The sequence below is a fragment of the Homalodisca vitripennis genome, chromosome 6, assembly GCF_021130785.1.
Source record: "Homalodisca vitripennis isolate AUS2020 chromosome 6, UT_GWSS_2.1, whole genome shotgun sequence".
In the NCBI taxonomy this organism is placed as follows: domain Eukaryota; kingdom Metazoa; phylum Arthropoda; class Insecta; order Hemiptera; family Cicadellidae; genus Homalodisca; species Homalodisca vitripennis.
Window position 1 is genome coordinate 32,480,939 of NC_060212.1, and position 21,964 is coordinate 32,502,902.

A 21,964-nucleotide genomic window follows, 5' to 3' on the forward strand; every position below is an offset into this window, starting at 1 on the left:
TTATTTCCTTCAACACAATTTCTATCTTTGCTGGATCACTTAAAACTTGCAGTCCTCGTAACCGTGTTGACCCTTACCATAGTAGTTATAGTGGCCTACAAATGCTAACGTCCCAGGAACAGGGCCCTACAGACAGAGTAACCTTGTAATAGACCTTCTTGAGCAGTAGCAATGAGAAGGATCGGTAATTTGTAGCCAGTTAACACTGCAAGGAAAGCGTTGATGCTAGAAATTTTGAACTGAATAAGAAAATCCATACAATAGTCCATTAGAGTTAGGTGAATACCACCACTAAAAATTGGACAGTGAAATGTTAGTATAGACATTTCAAGCTAAATTATTTTGCTATGGTTTTTATAAACCTTTCTGAAAATTTCTTTATGAAATTATTCTTTTTTTCTTCTGAAAGTATCTGGTAATTTATGTGATCTTATATATATATATATATATATATATATATATATATATATATATGAATGTTTGTCTGTATGTCCTTTATAGACTCAGAAACTATTTGACCGATCATTATAAAAATTTGTGTGTATATACCGGGTGCTTCAAAAAAATGTATACGCACTTTAAACTATCGTAGTTTTCCCCGCTCTACAAGGCTAATGTTATATTTCTTCGCCAGGTGGCAGCATAATCATCCCTTTATGTTATATTGTTAGTTGGAATTTGTAATATCAACATGGCGGACGTACGTTTGAGTTTTTAAGAACGTAAGCAGGTTATTAAGTGGTACTGGAAGTTTGAGAATGTAAATGAAGTTCAAAGACAGTGGAGAAGGGATTATGATACAGAACCACCTTCAAGATTATCAATTACACACATACGAGACAAATTCGAAGTTCATGGAACAGTGTATGATGTGCATAAAGGTCATTCAGGTCGACCTCGAACAGCTACAAGTGATGAGTCTTCAACGGCAGTCTTGGAACTGTTTCAACGCTCTCCTAACAAATCTTCAAGGCAAGGGGCACGTGAAAGTGATGTAAGTGCTAGCAGTGTGCTACGCATTCTGAAGAGAGGCAAGTATCGTGTTTACATTCCAAGGCTGGTGCAACAGCTAAGTGACGACGATCCAGATCGAAGGTTGCAATTTTGTGAATGGGTTCAGGAGATGGTGATAGTGAACCGGAATTTATGGGTAGCATCATTTGGTCGGATGAAGCCCAATTCAAACTTAATGGAACTGTCAATAGGCACAATGTGTTTACTGGGCTGAAGACAATCCTCACATTACAATTGAAAAAGCTATAAATTTGCCTGGTGTAAATGCGTGGTGCGGTTTGTCTTCAAGGGGACTCTTTGGACCTTTTCGATTTGAAGGTACTGTAACTGGTATTAATTACCTAACAATGCTTGCTGATTCCATATTTCCTGCCATTCGTGCATTATACGGTAATGATAATTTTTATTTTCAACAAGATGGTGCCCCGCCGCACAATCACAGGGACGTACGAGTTTACCTGGATCAAAATTTGCCGGGCCAGTGGATAGGACGCAGGGGGCCAATCGAGTTTCCAGCACGCTCTCCAGACCTTACACCACTGGATTTCTTCTTATGGGGCACAGTAAAAAATGAGGTGTACAAACGTAAAACACGTAACCTAGACATTCTTTGGAATGAGATTCAAGCTGTGTGTAGAGAAATCTCATTGGACGTTTTGATACGATGTACAGAATCAGTGGTGACTCGTACTCGGAATTGTGTTGATGCTGCAGGTCACCAATTTGAACAGTATTAACATTTGTTATTTACGTTTAATTTACATTGGACTTTAAGCTTTCTAATTTCCTGAAATTTTACTTTGTAGAACGGTAAATAAATTTTCTATGGAAGTTTAAAGTGTGTATAAATTTGTTTGAAGCACCCAGTATATTTTTCCACGTAGAAGGCTTATATACTATGCCAATTAATGTAACTCCTCCCCAGTCGGGGCTGCAAAATGTAAACGTTATGAAAGCCCCTGCACATTATAAACTGCAATTACAAGACAGTTATGTATATTACATAGCCAAACACGATTTGAAGGCACTAAGTTTATGGTGTTTTCAAAATAAATTTCTGGTTGAACTTAAAACTTGAGTGTATAATAAAGTTTATAACACTTTATGAAGAAATACATGTACGTGTACAATGGCTATAAACATAAACATGGGCAAAGCTTACGAAAAGCAAGCGAAGCCCCAGGAAACAGCCGGTAGGTTATTAATAAAAGAACAGTTTGATCATTAAGTATATTTTCAAAATTTTAATTACACATTGCCAATAAAAACAACAGTACACTTTTATAAATACAAATCAAAAATACTTCGTTGTTGAAATTGTACACGTCATATAAAAGGCTAAACAATGAAAAGTACCTACTGGGGGGTAGAAAATCTTTACACACTCCTTACGTATACATTCGTTACACATTTAAATATTTACAACAGAAAATATAAAAGCTAACAAACGTAGACAAATGAGAAAATTTCACTACAGTGATACGTTATGTACAAGTACTTGAAACAGTGTATTATCAAAACACTCTAGTTTGCTAACTTTACATTAAGTACATAACTGCCTAAGAATATTCACACTTTACACCCATTGCAGGTATATTTCACTAACATGTTTGTGCGACAACTACTATACGAGCACAGTACTAGGCCTAATAGAATGTTTATACTGGAGCAACTAATAGAATAACAAAGTCAGGACTTTGGTTTCAAATGTAACATATCTTGTTGCAGTAAATAGAAAAGAAACTCACAAAGATTAAAAACATATGTAGTCACTTGATTTTTGTAGCATTCATTAGAAACGTCGGAAATTCAAAATCATTTTGTAAATTATATTATGGCAGTGTTTGCAAATAAAAACAATTTGGAATGCATAGCAATTCATTGTGTAATTTGAAGTTAATATTTTCACATAAAATGTCAACAATAATATTCAAATGGGAGATAGATTTTCCAGTCGCTGGCACAAATAATAAAAATTACTTTGTTTTCAAAAATATTGGCACATTTATTTAACAAGCATTTAAATTGTAAATTACAACTGCTAGGAATCTAAATGTTTTAAAAATATTAGGAATTTGAAGCAATCAGAAGCAATATACTTACAAAAACTTTTAAAAGCAGTCATGTTCTCTTCATAAAATAAAACATTATTCCTAAGTGATTTAAATGGTATTAACACTTTGAGTAATAAGTTGTGGTGTCTAACATGGAGATCATACAAACTTTAAGCTCCATAGCAAACATGTTTATGTAGTTTAAAAGTTTTTGTTGGAAAAACAGTATTAAAAATTAATTGAATAATGTCATGGCAATTCCCTAATTGTGCTTCAAACTTGGTGCAAGCCACTTAGTTAATCCAATTGAATATTGCACTTGACGTATTACTGCTAAGTAATTATCGGTAAAAGAAGTTACAGTCATGTATGGGTTCCGATGCAATTGTTCACATTTTAAATACCAACCAAAACTCTTATTTCAATTTGTTTCACTCGAAGGGGAGACCTCCAGGTTTTATTTTGTCGTGGGTTTTGATCTATTACTGCAGCTGATCTATTTGTTATGTGTGCTCTAGAGCCAGTCTAGAGAACGCAGCCGAAGATTTTTCACACAGTAAAATATAGCGAAACACAATATTAAATACAATACCACTACTGGTAGTAAGCTATGTACAGAACTTAAACTGTTCAATATTAGGCTTGCAGCATTTACTGATCGTTTACTTTGTCATGGAATGGTTGCGATAGTCAGTATTTACAAAATTAGTCCAGAAAAACGCGCACCAATCACACACTGTTGGCCTATACCACCACAGTCCCCCTATCTTATCATTTAAGTGCTGGCCAAGCTCTCGGATATCCACATCAATATCAATAATTACTAAGAAAAAATAGTAGCAAATAGGTTGTTTACTGCATAGGCTATTTACTAAGTAGGTTATGTCTGATTAAGTTAATTTATTAAGTCGTAGTTCTTTTATTGTTAAAGGAGAAAGCTAGGCGTACATTAATTTGTGATCATGAAATATTATATTGACTATTTCAAATTTGTCAAATATTTTGTTAATCCAAAGAATTAGGATTTTAATGCTGTTCTACATAGTTTTAACAATACAGTTACTATACTTTTACACACAATAGTAAATAATCCAATTCCATATAAAAGAAACTAGTTGTTTTGGTTTTTATATTTTGAATTTATAACCGTTTTTGATTGTGTGCACGAATAAAGGAATTATGGATTGAATACAATTTTAAAGTTATCCGACTTAGTGTATTTTCCATAAAATTAAAACGAGTAAAAGTGTTTGTGGTGTAACATTGTTCTTCTTGGTTTACCATCATATGGCCACCAGTACAGCCATGAAGTTTTACACCGATACGTGTAGTGTGCTAGAGTGTAGAAGATTATTGTTGGTTGGAGTGGTGGGGAGGGGGGAATTGTCTATATCTGAACCGCTCTAATAGAACATATGGTAATTATTGAGGTATCGAGTGTGGATATCACATAGAACAGGCCGGCAGAACTCGCACCGCTACAGAGGCACTAGGCCGCCGCGGGTGGTCGGATTGCGGGCCATGTAGATGTCCATGTCGTGGTCGGTCCAGTTGTCTGCGGAGTCCCCGTAGTTGGTGAGGAGCCGGCAGTGCTGTAGCGGCTGCCGGGACGCGGTATCACCGGTCCCGTGTGTTCCCTGCTGCGACTGCGCGGCCTCTGACGCGACCGCTGGTGCGTGTGCGTCGCGGCGCTCGGGTAGCTGACGCGAGACATCCGCTCCGACACTGCGAGCGACTGGCGGGACTGTCGCAGCTCTGAAACATTAGTAGAATAGAATAGAATACTTTTTTTTGTTCTCTTAGGACAAGAAGCTTATAAATTGCACGTAGTCCTGTAAGAACCTTTGTGCTGCTTCCGGAGTGAGAGGATATTCAGGATGGGTAAGGTAAGGGAGTAGGGGCCGCCTCCTATCGACATCCATGAGGAAGAATTAGGGCACTAATCTGAAAGTCATGCCCCCCCCCCCTGGAAGAAGGGGAGGCCAGCTCTGGACCAGCCTCTCCAGTCAAAGTAGGCAGGGGGTGGCACACCTTTGTTGAGGCTAGCAAGAACCTTTGAGGTTAGGGAACAAACCCTACCAACTCCAACAGTCATCTCCCACAGTAGACTAGACCTATCTAATTGCCCATGAACCCCAGAATCTTGGGATTTGCGGTTAGTGATGTGCCGCCCCTGGACATCCATAAGGTTTCCCAGACTTAAGTGACATCGGTTTTTGCTGTGCCCAGTGGTGGGTTCAACTGGAAGGTATAAACCAGCCAGAAGTGATTCCTGCTGAGTAATAGAATAATTTAGTTATAACATATAATAAATACCATTTCTTCCTAAACTATCGTTAACTCTTATAACGATACTATGAACTATGAACAAGAGTTAAAAATTTCAGATAAGTCGTAAACTTCATTATTCATAAGAAAGGGTCCCAGCATGGATTTCAAAAGACGAATATCAGGGCAGTTCTTTATAAAAAAAGTAAAGATGTCTTCTTTTAAGAAGCCCTCTTTAACACTTAACCTGGCGGGACTGTCGCAGTTCTGAAATAGCAGTAGAATAGAATAGAATACTTTAGTCATAACCAATAATAAATATCATTTCTTCTTAAACTACTGTTAACTCTTATGAGAAACTATGAACAAGAGTTAAAAAATTCAGATAAGTTGTAAAATTCATAAGGAAGGATCCCAGCATGGATTTAAAAAGACAAATGTCAGGGCAGTACTTTATAATAAAATGTAAAGATGTCTTATTTTACCAGGTGAAGTTAGGGTTAAGAAGCCCTCTCTCTAGCACTTAAACTGGGGACCAACAGCTTTTACCACCTGACTTGTGAACCACCACCAATGGCTGGGCAGGCAGGTTGCTTGCAAGGACAGGATCGCTCAGCAGTCTACCCATCCTAGCAGCAGCCACACTGGACGTTGCTTGATCTGGTTATCTTGCGACAACCGTTGTACCCACTACACTAAGCCATTGGCATTTATGATGTCAGGCAAGGAATTAAATATTTTTTGTCCCAAATATAATAGTGTTTTTTGGAAGAGATGGGAATATTCTAGAAATAGGCTTTTATTATTGAAAACAAAAGTAGACATAGATTTTACGATGAGAGAGGTCAAAGTCAAGATTCCCTCTCGATTGAAATATTTTCTACGACTTTCTATTTATCTTAAGGTTGCATACAGCCGTAAGCGCTCGTTTTTGAAGCACAAAAACTGTCGCCAAAAAGGATTCAGAAGCCGTCCTCCACAAGCCGAACCCGCCCTGGCAAGCCGAATGCAAACCTGATCAATTTGAAAGTCCCACTTTATGTCAGAATCAATTTAATACCCAAGAACGAGACATGATCTGAAAGTACGAGAGAGTCCCCATTGTAATGAAATGTCTCGTGAACCCTATTCGTTTAAAATTGGACATCATTTATTGAAAACCACGAATGAAGTTGGTTTAAGGTACTTCATAACATTTCTGGAAGAGATTCCAGACAGCGTGAATGCAAAACGACACTAGTATTGTCAGCGTACTGAAAAAGATGACCCTCAGCATGATTTACAAGTTCATTGACATAGTAGTAAGAACAACTGATAGTAAACATAGCAATCTGCTGTGCTTTTTAAAAAACTGACAGTGGTACACTGGGGAGCTATACACTGTTGAAGAAATCCTATAAAATATTTAAGTAGATTGTGAATTAAAGTTTTTTGGTTCATGTTGTATCAGACCAATGATCACGCAATAAATTCTTGAGATGTTTTGGTCCTGCAGGGGACGGCCATCTTCATTAAACAAGATTTTCAACAGACTTTGTATACAGATCTAGTTTTGGTTAATTTCCCGTAATTTTTCCCATACATGTAATATATGTGAACCTAAATGTATGAATTATGCCAGGACCTAAGTGTACAAATTACCCCTGGACCTAAATGTATCAATTATACTTGGACCTAAATGTATGAATTATACCTGGACGAGAGTTGACCAGCCCAGCAGAGAAAGCGTTGCCGGTGAGATAGCGGCCTGATTGGTTGGAGAAGCTGTGTTGTGATTGGCCGTCAGCTACGGATCTAGTTTTGGTTGATTTTCCTGTGAATCGCATGTCCTCACCCATACACGGAGAAGTTAGTGAACCTAAAAAGACCATTTGTATAGTTATAATACAGTTTTATTGTAAAAATAGCTTCTCTTTACAAACGGATTTATTCAAAGCCTTAGAACTAAGGAAGAGAAAACAATGTTGAAATTTTCAAACATATACATAATCACTGCTTTACTTTATAAATGACAGCACAATATCAAGGTTATAATAAATATTCTGCAACAGAGATAGGCACAATGTACAAATGACAGAGTTTGTGTTTTAATATATACAATTTGTCAAGGAAGTTCTTTGATTACAGTTGTTTCAAGAGTTGTTGACATATTCACCATATCAATTACTTTTTACAGCAACTAAATTTAAATATTTAATTAGCAGAGTAAAATTACAATTAGGATTTGGTAGATTCCTAAGAAAGAGTTATCAATGCCAGTGATATTTGTAAGTTAAGATTATTTGTAAATTTGATGAACATACTTTTACAAACAAATGTACACTCTTTAAACCCTCTGAAATATGACTAATTAATAACAATTTTTTAGGGACCTCTTCAATGTAGTTGTTATATTTTTGAATCATTGAATTTTTCTATTTACTGTTTGTAGATATAGCACTAACAAGTTCCAGTAAGTTTCCTAGTTTTCAAATACTCGACAATTTCTGAGATAATTCATCCATTTGAAGACAACGTTATATATAGGAGGAAGATTGGTTGTATCGATAGTTTTCGAGTATTTCATTAGTTTTTACTTATTTTAATAAATTTCCAGCGAATTCAAGGAGATATTAAAATCTATAGCGATTAAAAAGGTACAAATCTTTTAGTAAAGCCATACTTTGCTACGTACTTAGTGAAACATATTTTTTGAAAACTTTGTCAACTTTCAAAGAACGTCAATTAAAAAAAAATTTTAAGTTTCATAAAATGATCAATTCTAACTGGCTAATTAAATGTAAGAACTTAAAACTAACAGGATAGTAATAGAAGAAGTAATGTCGGGTTAGTAGCACCACTTAAGACGTACATTAGTAATATGATTAATAGAAGATAGTGGGACCTTGGCGCTCCATGTGGTACATCCGGGGGCGCGAGAGGCTGCGGTTGCTGTACACAGACACCTGGTCCCAGTCCTTGTGGGAGGTGAAAGCACTGAGGGTCGCAAGGGAAGAGAGAGGTCCTGGGCTGGAGGCAGGGCAACATGCTACCGGCAGTCCGGGAACAGGGAGTCCCGTCTTGGACCCGGCCAGGGTGTGCAGCTTACGTGACCTGGAACATCAGAATTTGCGGTTTTTTTTAAATTCCATTTTTCCATATCCATTAAAATTCTCTCAGTAGTCATATTCTGGGAATTTTAATACTAGTTTTTGTATTATTGCATAAAAAATTAAATTGTAGAAGAGAGGAAGAGGTATGACAGAGAATTTCTAATGTTGAATAACTTTGGCTTGAAGGCATTCATGGAAATTAAAAAGCGGCATCCTCACCAACAAGGGAGTGGAGTCCATAATGGTGGAGCCTGAGCCAGGTTGCGGGATAGCTTTCTCCAACAGCAAAGGTCTTGTAAAAGATTGGGAAAAAAGGATGAGAATCACTAATTGGAGTAGAGCCTCAGGATTAAGACTATCTGAAATGTTTATCTCTCCTTATGCTAAAGGGTGGGCAGCTCACCTATATCAGAGTAAGGAGGATATAAGACTGATATTAGGGATGTTGACAGGACGTGGCCCCCTAAGGAAACACCTCATGTGGGTGGGCCTCTGGCAGACTGACAAATGTGGACTCTGCGGAGAAAAGGAGGAATCAGCAGAGCATATTTGGTTAAATTGTCCTGCCATTTCAAAAATTCAGAAAAGATTCCTGGAGCATATCTCCTCAGCCCCAAGGATATCAGAGAACAGGAACCCTCAAATCTGATCGGCTTCTGTAAAAGCCTCAGATTCTGAGGACACAAATATAAGTAAGGGAGGCGCAAAGGTCCTTTTAGGACTGAGTGCGGGGACTAACAGTGTTTTTCCCTCAGGATAAAAAAGACCTTGTTAGGAATAACACACAAAGGAATACAATACTTCAATTCTGTCTCAGTAGGTGACTATTATTTTGATATCGCAGACTTAAAGTAAAAGTAAAATAAAGATGTCTTATTTTACCAGGCGAAGTTAGGACTAAGAAGCCCTCTCTAACACTTAACCTGGGGACCAAGGGCTTCAAGGTGACTTTCGAACCACCACTAACGGCTGGGCAGGTGGGCTGCTTGCAAGGACAGGATCGCTCAGCAGTCACCCATCCAAGCAGCAGCCATGCTCGACGTTGCTTGATCCGGTTATCTTGTGATAACCATTGTACCCGCTACACTACACCAATGGCAGACAGCCTTATATTAGAAAATCAATTTAATTTTCCAATACTAAAGGAAGTCAGAGAGGTGCTGAATAAATTAGCTCACTCGTAACAGTGAAGAACTCACCTGAACATCTCCTGAGTATAAAAAAGTACACTGACCTGCGCCTGCTGGCAGCTACGAAGACGATGACAGCTATGACGACAGTGCCACAGATGGCAGCACTGGCCGCTATGGTGATCTTGTCCATGTGGCTGGTAGGGGAGGATACGGTACGGACCTCGCGACACTGGCTGTACGGCACAGTGTCTGGCGTGACATTGATCTCTTCCAGGGAGATGACACACACCACGATACACTCCTGGAGCATACAACAGTAGTCAGTGCAAGGACGGATCAAGAATTAGGCTCTGAGAGTAGAATGGGATGTGGAAGGTTGAATAACCTAATAATCGGAGGGAGGGGGAGGAACCTCAAGTAGAAGATTAGGTTTTCACTACCATTAACAAATTTCTGTTTAAAATTGTAATATTTTACTTTAGTTTCATAGTTAATTCCTTATATACTCGTGTACTAGAAATAACAAGGAATTAACTGTTTTAATAAACAATATTATGGTGTGCATAGTTGATCTGACTGAATTTTATATTTAAAACACTTTATTTTCATATAAAATTAATTGAGATAAGGTGACTTTATATTTAAAATTTAAAAAAATATATTATTTGTCCATGTGACACCTTTAAATGTGTTAAAATAGTTATGCAATATACATGTCATATTATCTCAATTAATTTGATATGAAAATAAAATGTTTAAATATCAAATTCAGTCACATCTACTATGCATATCTAATATTGTTTCAGCTTGTGTCATCTCAATTTTGACTAGCTACAAATGTAGCTTTAATTATGTAGTCATAAATAACTATTACCAGTCACAAACAAAATATCTGAAATAATTTCTCCAAATCTCTACAAATTCATTGGCACTTTACACTAAAATTAACCATGCTGTTATTAAGTTAACACTCTTTCAATGTCCTTTCTTAAATTATTTTGTTGGATTTGCAAAATACAAAAGTGTTGAAAGAAAATTCTACCGAACTCACCTGAGAAGGCACATTTTTGATTTTGAACTCTCTTTCACTGGCTTCCAGTGGCGGTCCCTGCTTGAAGCTCCTGTCACCGAACAGTCGGTAGACCACTCGGAAACCTAGGATATTGGCGGTCTCTGAGTCCCACTGGATGATGACGGAGTTGTCCTGGCGGTGGGCAGAGCGGACCAAGACTTCTTGGACTGTGTGTGGAGGATGGGTGAGCACCAGGGGGCGCTGGTGTTGTGGCGGCCAGGGTGGCACAGTGGTACGTGAGATCACCACACTGCCTCGTCGTGTGGTGGTCATCAATGGTGGTCTTGTCGGACGACTTGTAGTAGTCGTCTGTACAGTCGTTGTTGTTGTGGGTCTCTGTGTGGTTGTCGTGGTGGTAGTGCTGGTTGTGGTTGTGGTGGTTGTTGTAGTTGGTCTGGTCATCATGGTTGTTGTCGGTGCTGCGGTCGTAGTTCGTCTCTGTGTCGTTGTCTCTGGCTCCTCTTCTACACCTTCGATGATTCCTGGGTTGCTGATGATATCGTCAAGGTCTGCGTTGATAACTGTTGCGACCCCCACTGGGCTGTTTTCACTGCCACAGGTTAGCTCTAAGGAAAAAAAGTAACGTTTTATACAACTGTTTCAGGAAATTAGCATTTTTCATTATGTCTCAAAGATAACGAACATGATTATTTATCACACCAATATTAAATCTTAAATTTTGTTTAAGGCACAAAAGTCACCCAAAATTGATATCAGTTAGTCAAAAAGCACTTTTACTCAATTGAGTAAAAGTTGTATAAAGTAATTATTTTATAATTTACTGTAAATACTTACAATTCTCATGATAACAGTTCAAGATCTAGTGTTTTAGTAAAAAATTCATTATATTTATATAGAAAGTCATATGAATTACTGATGATTTTAATAAAAACTGCTAAGACTGTTTCGAAAGAAAGTTGCAAAAAGATATATTTGTTCTTTTTTGAAATAAGCCCATATCAATACATTGTACTCGTACTCCAATCTGTGCTTAACCGGAATACTAAATTTCTTATTATTTATTACCTATTTTGAATTTTTGGAGGTTTTGCAAGTTTTACTAAATATTTTTTGTTAACTCCTACCTTCAGGCAGGATGGTGTAGAAGTTGCGGTCTCGGAAACGCGGTGGTGTGCCGCAAAACTGAGGGCTCCTTTCACGGCTGGTGACTTGCAGGTCGTTGCCGCGTATCCATTCCGCCACCCAGCGCAGACGACAGTCGCAGTGTAGGAAGCGACCACCCAGGCTGAGCCCCCGGAGGGTGGTGTTTAGGTGACCCAGGGCTGCCCCGGGGATGCTAGCCAGAGGATTTCCGTCCAGGGCCAGCAGAGTGAGCGAAGGCGTCCCCATGAACGCTGTCACCGGAAGCTCTGTCAGCAAGTTGAACCCAATGTCCAAGACCTGCGAAGAGATTGTGTGTCAGATAGTTAGAGAACTTCTTGCTTGATAATTTGTGAACATACTTTTTGTTCATCAAGGGCAAAATTATGGAAAGATCACAAGTAACTGTTGTGAGAAAGGTTTAGTAATTGTATTATTTGTATAGATTCTAGAATCAAATTTTGGTATTTAGTGGAAATTTTTATTTGAAGCTATCTAACTCAATGGAGATTTTTAAAAAGTCCATTAAATTGTGCATGTTGTGCCAGCAGACCCCAGAAGAAAGGTTCACTTTTGGCTTGTTTGTACCTCCAAGTTGAACCTAAACTGGGTACAGCAAATACTGATGTGTCACATGTTTGGGCAATCCTATGGATGCCCAGGAGTTGCACATCACTAACCGCAAGTATTGAGATGGTGGAGTGGAAAGTTGAATCGGTAACTGATTAAGATTATTACCAAGATTGGGTTTTTAACGCAATTTGGTTTGTACGTCTTATATTTTGTAACTTACCCTGAGTTCAGTGAGGCTGTTGATGGCACCAACAGGGAACTCTGTGAGCAAGTTGTTGAGCAAACTGAGTGAGCTGAGGGTGTCAGATACTCCGTTGAATGTGTCGTCAGCGACCTTCTGGACCACGTTTCGCTCAAGATTCAGAGCCGTCAGAGAGTCCAATCCGGCCAGCAGCTCCGCACCTCCTGGTCCTGGCAGTTCAGTCAGACCGTTCTGTGCCAGGTCGAGGAACGCCAGAGTCTTCAGTCCTCTGACTGCCTCCGGTATCCTCTTCTGCCTGGTGCCTTTCAGGTTGAGATTCTTCAGCGATTCTTCGAGTCCTCGAAACGCCTCCGAGGATATGGACACATTGTTGTCTGAAAGTTTTAAGGTCGCTAGTCTCGTCAGTGTTATGAAAGCGTTGTCAGGTACTTTGGTGATTCGGTTGCGAGACAAGTCCAACAACGTGAGATTCTTCAGGTCTTGCAAACTTTCGACAGGAACTTCGTCGATTTCGTTGTCCTGCAGATTCAGATTCTTCAGTGAAGACTCCAGCCCTCTAAACGCGTCCGGGCTGACAGTCCTGATCCTGCAACCGGACAGCTGGAGGTTGTGCAGTCGCAGGTTGCTGAAGACGGCGTTGTCGATGGCCTTGACCGAGCTGTTGTTGACATAGAGCAAGTCGAGGGATACGGTCCTCGCGTACTTGTCCAGTGCCTTGAGCAGCTGTGGCCAGTCCACCATGTCGCACTGCACGGACAGCTCCTGGCCCAGGTTGTAGGCACAGATACAGGCTGACTGAAGCTCGTTGATCTCTCGACCCCAAGGACATTGTGACTGAGCGGACACGGTGGACAGCCCAAGCCACAACACCCACACCCACCAGACACCTGGAGCCATCCCCTCCTGAAACACACAAATCAGTTACTTGTTGCAAGTACACTTAGACATACACTCTCTGAGACCAGTTCAGTCAATGGTAATTCAGTCTCTCTGAGTTCAGTCAATGGTAATTGAAACCAATCATTGGCTAAATACTTGTCACACTCACACTAGTGCACTTTTTCTATTTCCTGTTATGGAAAAAGTTGATATAAAAGTAGAGCTTACATCAAGGTCTTCAATAATACTGTACATGAAAAGTACGGCTTTTGTAAGATCCACCAAATTTGTTGGAGAGACTCTTCCCAAAGACAGATTTAAGGGTGTGTTTATGGTTTATTTGTCTAGCTCTTACAAAATGTATCATGTAGATGGAAAACCCAATGGACAGGAATGAGAATCATCCATTTCTCTTAAACTGTGTAGTGCTCAATCCCTTACTATTAAAACTCTCCTACTGCTTCATTCCCGTATTTAATATTAATTAGAAAGACCCACTATTTAGAAAGGCAAAGAATGGACCAGCCTATTGATTGCTAAGAGCAGTTAGAACCAATTTTGCTATGAAATCCTTCTTGAGTCAAATCTCAATGTGTCATAATTAAAAAATATATATAATTAAATATTGGTTTGCTGAAAAATTTTGCATTCAGTTAAAACACTGAAGAGAATGCAAATATTATTTGTGAAGTTTTAGAAGTTCTCCCTACAGCATGTGGATGCCAAAACAAAACAAATAACGAATACCAGAAGAGATATTGGAAAATTAAAGCATATGAAATACCATTAATTGAAGTATATGAACAATTAAGTGCCTTTAAAAATACCATCATACATACCGGTATATAGTCCTTCCTGCACAATCTTAAAAAAATAGGTAGATTTTGTGACAGCAGAAATAATAATTTATTTCTTATGGGATTACGTGTAATACCTCTAAAACCATTTGAGGTACAACAAATTAATAATGACAAAAAGTTTAGGAAATTTTATGAGCACTCTGGAACTCTTTTGACTTTTTTCTCAGGATTTATACATAACAAAGTTGTGATTTTTAAAGTTCAACAGCCGAGGTATTTATAAGATCAATGTTTCTACCAAGTTTGAACATGTTTCAGCATTTCATTTACCAATTCTTGGTGATGACAAAATTATAATAGGTTTCACATGTTGTCGATATTACATAAACATAGTTAATAGTTAAGTACAAGAAGTTTAAGAAATATTATAAGTATTCCAGCATTGTGAAAATAGCTCTTAAGTGTGACTATAAGGACAACTGCAATATGATGCTTTTGTACCCATAATCTACCTAAAATTGAGCAAAGCTTTATCTAATAAAGAGTTTAAAACATAAGGCTAATTGAATTTTGAATGGAATACCCAGGAAATTGTAAATAATAAACGTCTTAGTCTGCTGAAGATATTACTCGTATTATCTGTCGATAGTAAATCTGTAATTAATTACTTGAATTTTATTTTTTAATAGGAATATTTTATATACTGCAAGAATAAGAGAAGAGAATTAATTAAGAGGCAGAAATGAGAAATAGAAGAGATGTGGCTAAATAGTGAAATATTAAAGCATTTAAAGAACTATCTGTATATCGTTGACAGCCTTTATTGTTCTGATGTTCATAATATGATAACTACTTAATTGCAATGTACTCTACTTAACACGTTGCTCTTGTAGCAAGGTGTATCAACACATGAGACTGATGCCGCAGTTTAAACAGTTTTCAACTGCCTCTGCATTGAAAGAATGGCGAGAAAGTTAAATTCGGCAAGAAAGGGATAAACGCTATTGAGCGACATGTGGTGAACCGCTAAAACATTTCTCGCCAGTAAATCCGGAGAAAGTTTGATCCGAGTTTAACGAATGGTGGCCGCCAAAAACGTGACCGGACCGAACCTTGGCCGCTTAATCGCCGCGGCCTTCTTGAGCGTGACGCCGCCGTTGGCGGGCGGCTGTACTATATTTACTGATACAGATGATACACGTACTTATCTCACAACGCATCGCGTAAAGTGCGCGCGGAGAGAAAGTCCTTATCTCACATGAGATAAACGTGCGCTGTTTAGTTTTGGAAAGAGATTTACACTTCTTGGAACGTTGTGATTATCTGGAGGCCTCTCTGTCCCTATCTACTATTTGTTTTTAGGCTGTAAAAGTAATTAAATATATACGAAGTACTATAAATAGACAAAATTATGACAACATTTATGAGTGCTCATGTGATCTGATCTTGAATTTAGGTACTATCTGTCGAGGGATGTTTTTATTTTTTTCGCCACAAGTGCGGAATGGAACCATCCAAGCCTCCACCGATGGCCAAGGGCTTTTCCGATAGGTACGTTCTCGACCTCATATCACGTCACAGACCGTCCAACTTTGCCGACGTTAGGAAGATCTGGCACATGATCTGAGGTCGGGAAATTATCGTTCGGAAATGTCCTTGGCCATCAGTGTGGGCTGCGATGGCGCCTTTGACGCCATCCCTCATTTCAGGCGGATAAAGAAAAACATCCTTTGAAACAGTACCCAAAGTAAGCTCAGATCACATAAAGGTTAATTTAAACTTTGGTATTTTCATATCATTTCATTTCTATACTAATAACAAGTAGTATATAGGAACGGAATGGTCTCCTGGTAAATCTGCAAAGTAACAAATTCTCCTCGTAGAAGTTTGTGAAATGTGTGATTAAAAAATCGACCCAGGTTTGAGAGGGTGTGGCGACTTCGAGAAGCGGAACAGAAGCAGTTAGTGGTTCCCATGTCGGGTCAGCCGAACTGCTAAGCGATGGGAACATGGGAGTCGGTACCGGTGCTATAGTTCTGGTGTCATTGTTCTCCGAGCTACAGCCATGTGTCCGACAGAGAAACACATGTCCGGATACACGATGCACGCGGCGTCCTCGATCGCGAACACATTCGCAATCAGGGGCGGATCCAGGGGGGGGCAGCCCCCCCGAGATTTTTAAATGATGAAAAGAAATTACTCCTGTATTGTAATCATAACAAATACAAGTAACTTAACCTGTTGAAGTAATCTTTGAATGAGTACTTTCTCAACTTTTTATTTTGTGTTGTATCGAAATGTAAAATCACCGGTCACAGCATCCATAAATGGACAACTAAAACCAAGATGGCCCCCTCCGGAAATCTTAACTGGATCTGCCCATTGCTCGCAATTGTTCCACATCAGTGACCTTGTAACGTCTCGGCGTGGGTTCGTGATCAAAAATAACTTTCAGTGAGTTTTATTCTTTCAGAAAGTGGGTGTTTCGCACCCAGTTAGAACAGTGGCTGGCATTTTTATGAAGTAGAATAGACAATATAATTGAAATAACGGTGTTCGTCATCTGTGCTTGTTTCACCTCGTGCTTTGTGCTTTACTGTGTCTCTCACGTTATCTTGTTGTAACGTCTCAATTTGTAGTTGTGAATATTTTCATGTTGTCACCGAACCAACATATTACTACATAAAAATTCAAATATGCAATAGATTAGATTATTTTTTATTCCATTCAAGGTTTCCGGAATTTTCTTTTCAACTCTTTCTCTTTTCAAATGTACACATTGATGGAAAAACAGCTTACACACAGGCCTTTCTATATTTTTAATGTGTAATAGACAAAGCTTTGATACAACTGATTTTATTTTATTTATATAATTGTATGTATAGTATGCTATGTATTGTATGTATAGTATGCTTTCAGTTTGTTTTTGTAAAATTTCATTTTGTAATTTGTTCGAATAAACTCAAATTCAATTCATAAATACATTTTTAAACTTCATAGGCTACTAAGAGAGTGTGGGATACGGTTTAAACTTCAAGTTCTTTTCGTTGAAACACTCCTTTCTTTGGATATTTGCACAGTTATGAATTTCAAAAGTATAACAGCAATTGTATAATTTGGTTTGTTCCCACAAAACGCTTTATATCTTGTGGTGCTTTTATTTGTCCTTTTTCAAAGAAGCGAAGCTTTATCATTCGAAGCGGTCACCTCGGCTACGGACTAAATTACCTCAGTGACTCAACTGATAGTTAAGACCTGCTCCTCGATTACCAGCAACGCCTGGAACGGCACGTAGCTGCAGGTTCGGCCGGGGAAGATGGGGGCTGTTGACTTACCGGAAGTCGGCTGAGTGAGATAAGCACAGGCGATTCGCCACGGCCACGCATATCGCAACAATACTCGCCACGACTTCCGTCAGACAGTGCCGATATAGGTGGCGGACAATGCCACAGCCTTTCTAATCAGGGCCGGCCAACTCCATCACGCCACAATCGCAATCAATGATTGCGCGTCGGATTTGGTTTACGGTGATCAGATCTTCCTTTTGCCTATCAAATGCATGGTATTGTGCAATTGTGATGGAAAACTTTTCCTCGACAGGTCGTGTAATTTGAATTATTGGTTTGGGTTCTGTCTCAATTACGTCAGAAGTACACAGAACATTGAACTTCAAGGACGTGTATTTGAGGAAAACCAACGGCTACATGGTCTAAGGAATTGGAATTCGGATTTAATTTAGAGACTTCCCCTATTCTCTTGATTACTTTCTCGCAATGGCTGATACAATAAAACCAAACAGAAGACCAGGTTTATCTACAAAAACTCTGCAGTTGTGGCCAAATTGAGGAATATAGTTTACACTTTAATCCATAAATTACTAATTCGTGTAGATTTGCACATGCTCAAGCATTGAATGTTCTAGTTTTATCTGCAACAATCCTGGAATCATGGACTAAATTTGGTGGAAATGAACATTTAAATAGATTTGCCAATTTAGAGGGATATTAAACATTAAAGCCACCTTTGATGGAATTTGGATGTTTGGCTAAGGTAGAATGTCGATTTCAGTGAAAGATACCTCAGTGATGAACACACATAATAAGGTTACCAAGCAAAGCAAGTACTGTGCATGTATTGTTACAAGAAATTAAATTAAACCAATTAAAATTTTGGTCCAAGTTGGGTCCATCTCCTCAAGGTGTGTGCGAGAGAGTGATGACACATAAAGATAATAAAAAAAGAAAAGTGCCAATATAAAATTACTGTTTAGAATCTTGATTTGTTTTTCTCTACGATGTATTGGACTAAGAATGAAATTGTTTGGGTCCATATTAAGATTTGAGCATGAAACAAATTACTTTACCTACCATAGTATGTATTACCTAATTAACGTTATTAAAAATGCAGTTTAAAAAAACATCAATTCCTGTTAAATGTTTAAAACCGGCAAATTTAAGCGTGCCACTTAAAAATAATCTCGCTTGCCTAACACTTTCGCTGCCTAATTCTTCAAGAATTTCTAGAACAGGTAGTTCCCTGAGAATATGATGCTTATTTCAGGTATGAATCCATCGATCTTGAGTGCTACAGAGGCGCTTCAGGATAAAAAGTAAATTTATTAAAGATGTCTTACTTCATTAGCCGAAGTTAAGGCTGAGAAGCTCTCTGTAACACTTAACCTGAAGACCAACTTGGTGACTTCCGAACCACCACCAATGCTGCTTGCAAGGATAGCAAAATGCAACATTGAGATCACAATTCGGTCCTGAGACATCAAAAGCTAAATCATGTACCATTGCATCTTGTCTTCACCATCAAAAGCTAAATCATGTACTATTGCATCTTGTCTTCGGCATCAAAAGCTAAATCATGTACTATTGAATCTTATCTCCGGCATCAAAGTCAATTCTAGAAACGCGGTTCAAAATTAATGTATCCGTGATTTTGAAAGATTCAAAACTGTCTTTTGGAAATTCATTTTGCAAGCAATTGGAATTGTAGTGGAAAAATATGGATTATCAATCTTACAGTGTGGATTATTAGCTCGATCCTTTGCATAAATAAAAAAACAATGTAGGCCTACACACACACATACACGAAATAAAGTAATTAAAAGTTCGCCTAGACGGGTCGTCAAGGTTTACAAACTTGGAGGAAGACATGACTCTACGACCGAATTGAGCGCCGTGCATAATTTTTTTGTTTTGTTTTTTAAATTTAGGTTTATCAGTTGAAGAATAATAATAGGCTGGTATTATTCTTGAGATTTCGTTACAAACTCCTTAGTGTCTACAGCGTACGGCATCCTTTTTAATGACTGAGGCCCTCTAGCAGGTATTCAACTTGCGGGTGGCGGCCAAGCGCTCCCACGGCTGATGATGGCGGCAGGTGCCGTGCGAAAAGATGAGCATTCAGATCTGGAAGGCGGAGACGCCGCGGAACTAGTTCTTCCCGCGGATTGAGTAATTATTACCCGCGTTCGTGTAAACCGTCGCGGGCCCGACGCCGTAATGGGCCACGGCACTCGTAAACAGATTACACTGATTCTAGGCATCATCGAGTAACTGACTGTACTCGATCAAAGCAATGGCTTTTACTTACCACGCGTTATTGATAAGTGGTAGGTACACTCTGGAATGTGGTCTGAAGAACAAGCGACCTTCCTCGACAAATGGAATGTACACAACGCATGTTGTCAAGTGGTTCCCGTTCAATGGAAGCCTCTTCAATGGAACTTGAAAAACATGATCAAAGCAAACTGGTAGAAGTCATGCGAATCAGTTGATGTTGGTACATTCCAGCAGGACACTGTCACTAGTAGCTTTCCAGAGATCTACAACAGTGCTGTGAATTTGTCCCATTTGTATGAATTTGTGTCCTATGTAGTTTGCCCGAACAATTTAAGAACACCAATCCAGCATTGTCAAGAAATTCAGTACGAGATGCTTGTATATGCTTTACCAAAGCTTTGCAAAGATCTTTGGAATATGTGTTATCCGGTGGCTGTCTTGGATTGACATATCTACAAAGCAAACTCTGCACAAGGATTGTCTCTGCCCTGTCCAGCCTTTTAAAGTCTTTCATATTGTTTTATAAGTCTTTAAAATCGTTTATCATGTACATATTTTTACAAGGGAATCGGGTAATGAATTTTCCATTTGAATTATATTGTCAGAAATTGTGTTGGTCGTCTGAGTCAGGTTTCTGCAAACTAAGAAAATCCAAACTTGCAAGACAAAAGATAGAAACAAATATTCCTTACGATGCCATTAGGATTTCAGAGATATTTTCCGGAGGGGTGTGGAAATTCCTTATTGCACGAACCCTTGGCCTTACCGTAACCAAGCGAACAAGTTGGGGGCTCTCCAACAGGTTTTCCTGAAGGCATGCCCACTAAATAAAATACCCCTACTCTTCTTGGACCAGCTTGGAAATGGTGTTCCTAATAATTCGGTCTAGGCTTTTTGTTTGAGCCTTATTCAAGCACTCGTTTCCTTTTTTCCTTAGTTGTTCAAGATTTAGAGTCACCCTTTTCGCCCTTAAGATTGTCTCCACGTATTTGGCCACCATATTTCTTCAGCATTCCTGTCCTCGGAGTATTTCAGAGATTTGAAATCAATCCTCTTCGGTAGTGCCCCTTCTGTATCCCCTCCCTCATTAATAATTGTGCTCTGAGCTCTATTCCGTATTTTGTAAAATCTAAGAAACAGCTTATAACTAAGTTTTATCCATATTCAAAATCGATCTCACCTAGGGTTGCTCAAATTAGCTTTCTGTAAACATCACTAATTTCAATTATGTTTAGAAAAATCGGTTTATCTAAACACTATACAAACTCCTTTCTGCAATGAGACAAATAATTGTCTTATACAATGAGGCATTTGATGCATTCTTTTTTGTTTTTGACGATGGAAGGAATGTGAAGGAAACAGGATTTTTCCTTTTTTCAGTGAAATAAAAACTCAGTAACACTACTTTTTGTCAGTCGTAGGTGGTTGGTAGACGAATGCAGACAGACGTATTGTGACCTGTATTCTGTAGTTCAGTTGTAATAATTAGTGTTGTTTTTAGTTTTTTATTAAGTGCATGTTTTAGGGTTAGTGAAGTTGACACGACATGGTGGTTGTGATTCCTGACTTAGACGTGTCACAACGCTCTGGTATGATTGTTTATTTTAACCTAGTTTGTAATTATGTATTAGGTTAGTATTTACCTGAAGAAGAGACCCGATTGCAGACCTCGAAACGTAGTGTTACTGATGTTTTGTTTCACTGACGATGGCAAATGTCCGGAAAATCCTGTTTCCTTTATTCCTTATTCTTGTTACAATTCTTACCTGTAAAGTTCTTCTGGCGAAAAAAACGTGCTTGCATTGTAGTTGTTTCTTGAAATGAGTGATTGACATCCAAAATACTATAACATGTCGCTGAAGAATGTTATGGGCAAATGGTATAGTGGAAGTTTTTATGTGGAGGCATAATTGTTAAAGACATGTGAATAAGTCGGGATAAGAATTATTGTTCAAGGACCTGCTTTGATAGAAAGAAAATTCGCTAAATAAAAACACACTACATTTTCGTTGTAATGAATGCATTTGGCTACAGAGGAGCCATCACTGAAGGGTGACTGTGCCAAAAGCAACGAGAACAAGACATGACCGGGCACACGCTGGGCAGTGAAATTCGCCTCCCAGCGGGGATGAGCTAAGTGGGCTGTGAGCTATTGTCCAAGGCGCCAAGGAGGTTACCATTGACATTCATGGGGCTTTGTGAGTGG

General features: G+C 38.7%; 1 protein-coding gene across 1 annotated transcript in view; it reads right to left on the bottom strand.

Annotated features, from left to right (window-relative positions):
- Positions 1–2,232: 2,232 nt before the first annotated feature.
- Positions 2,233–21,964, bottom strand: part of LOC124364222 (vasorin) — a 104,442-nt gene continuing 84,710 nt past the window's right edge. Inside the window, 8 exon segments of the mRNA XM_046819542.1 lie at positions 2,233–4,650; positions 4,653–4,823; positions 7,030–7,194; positions 8,221–8,429; positions 9,663–9,862; positions 10,613–11,199; positions 11,719–12,034; positions 12,528–13,412. Of these exon segments, the coding sequence (XP_046675498.1) occupies positions 4,547–4,650; positions 4,653–4,823; positions 7,030–7,194; positions 8,221–8,429; positions 9,663–9,862; positions 10,613–11,199; positions 11,719–12,034; positions 12,528–13,406 (2,631 nt within the window). The 5' untranslated portion in view covers positions 13,407–13,412 and the 3' untranslated portion in view covers positions 2,233–4,546.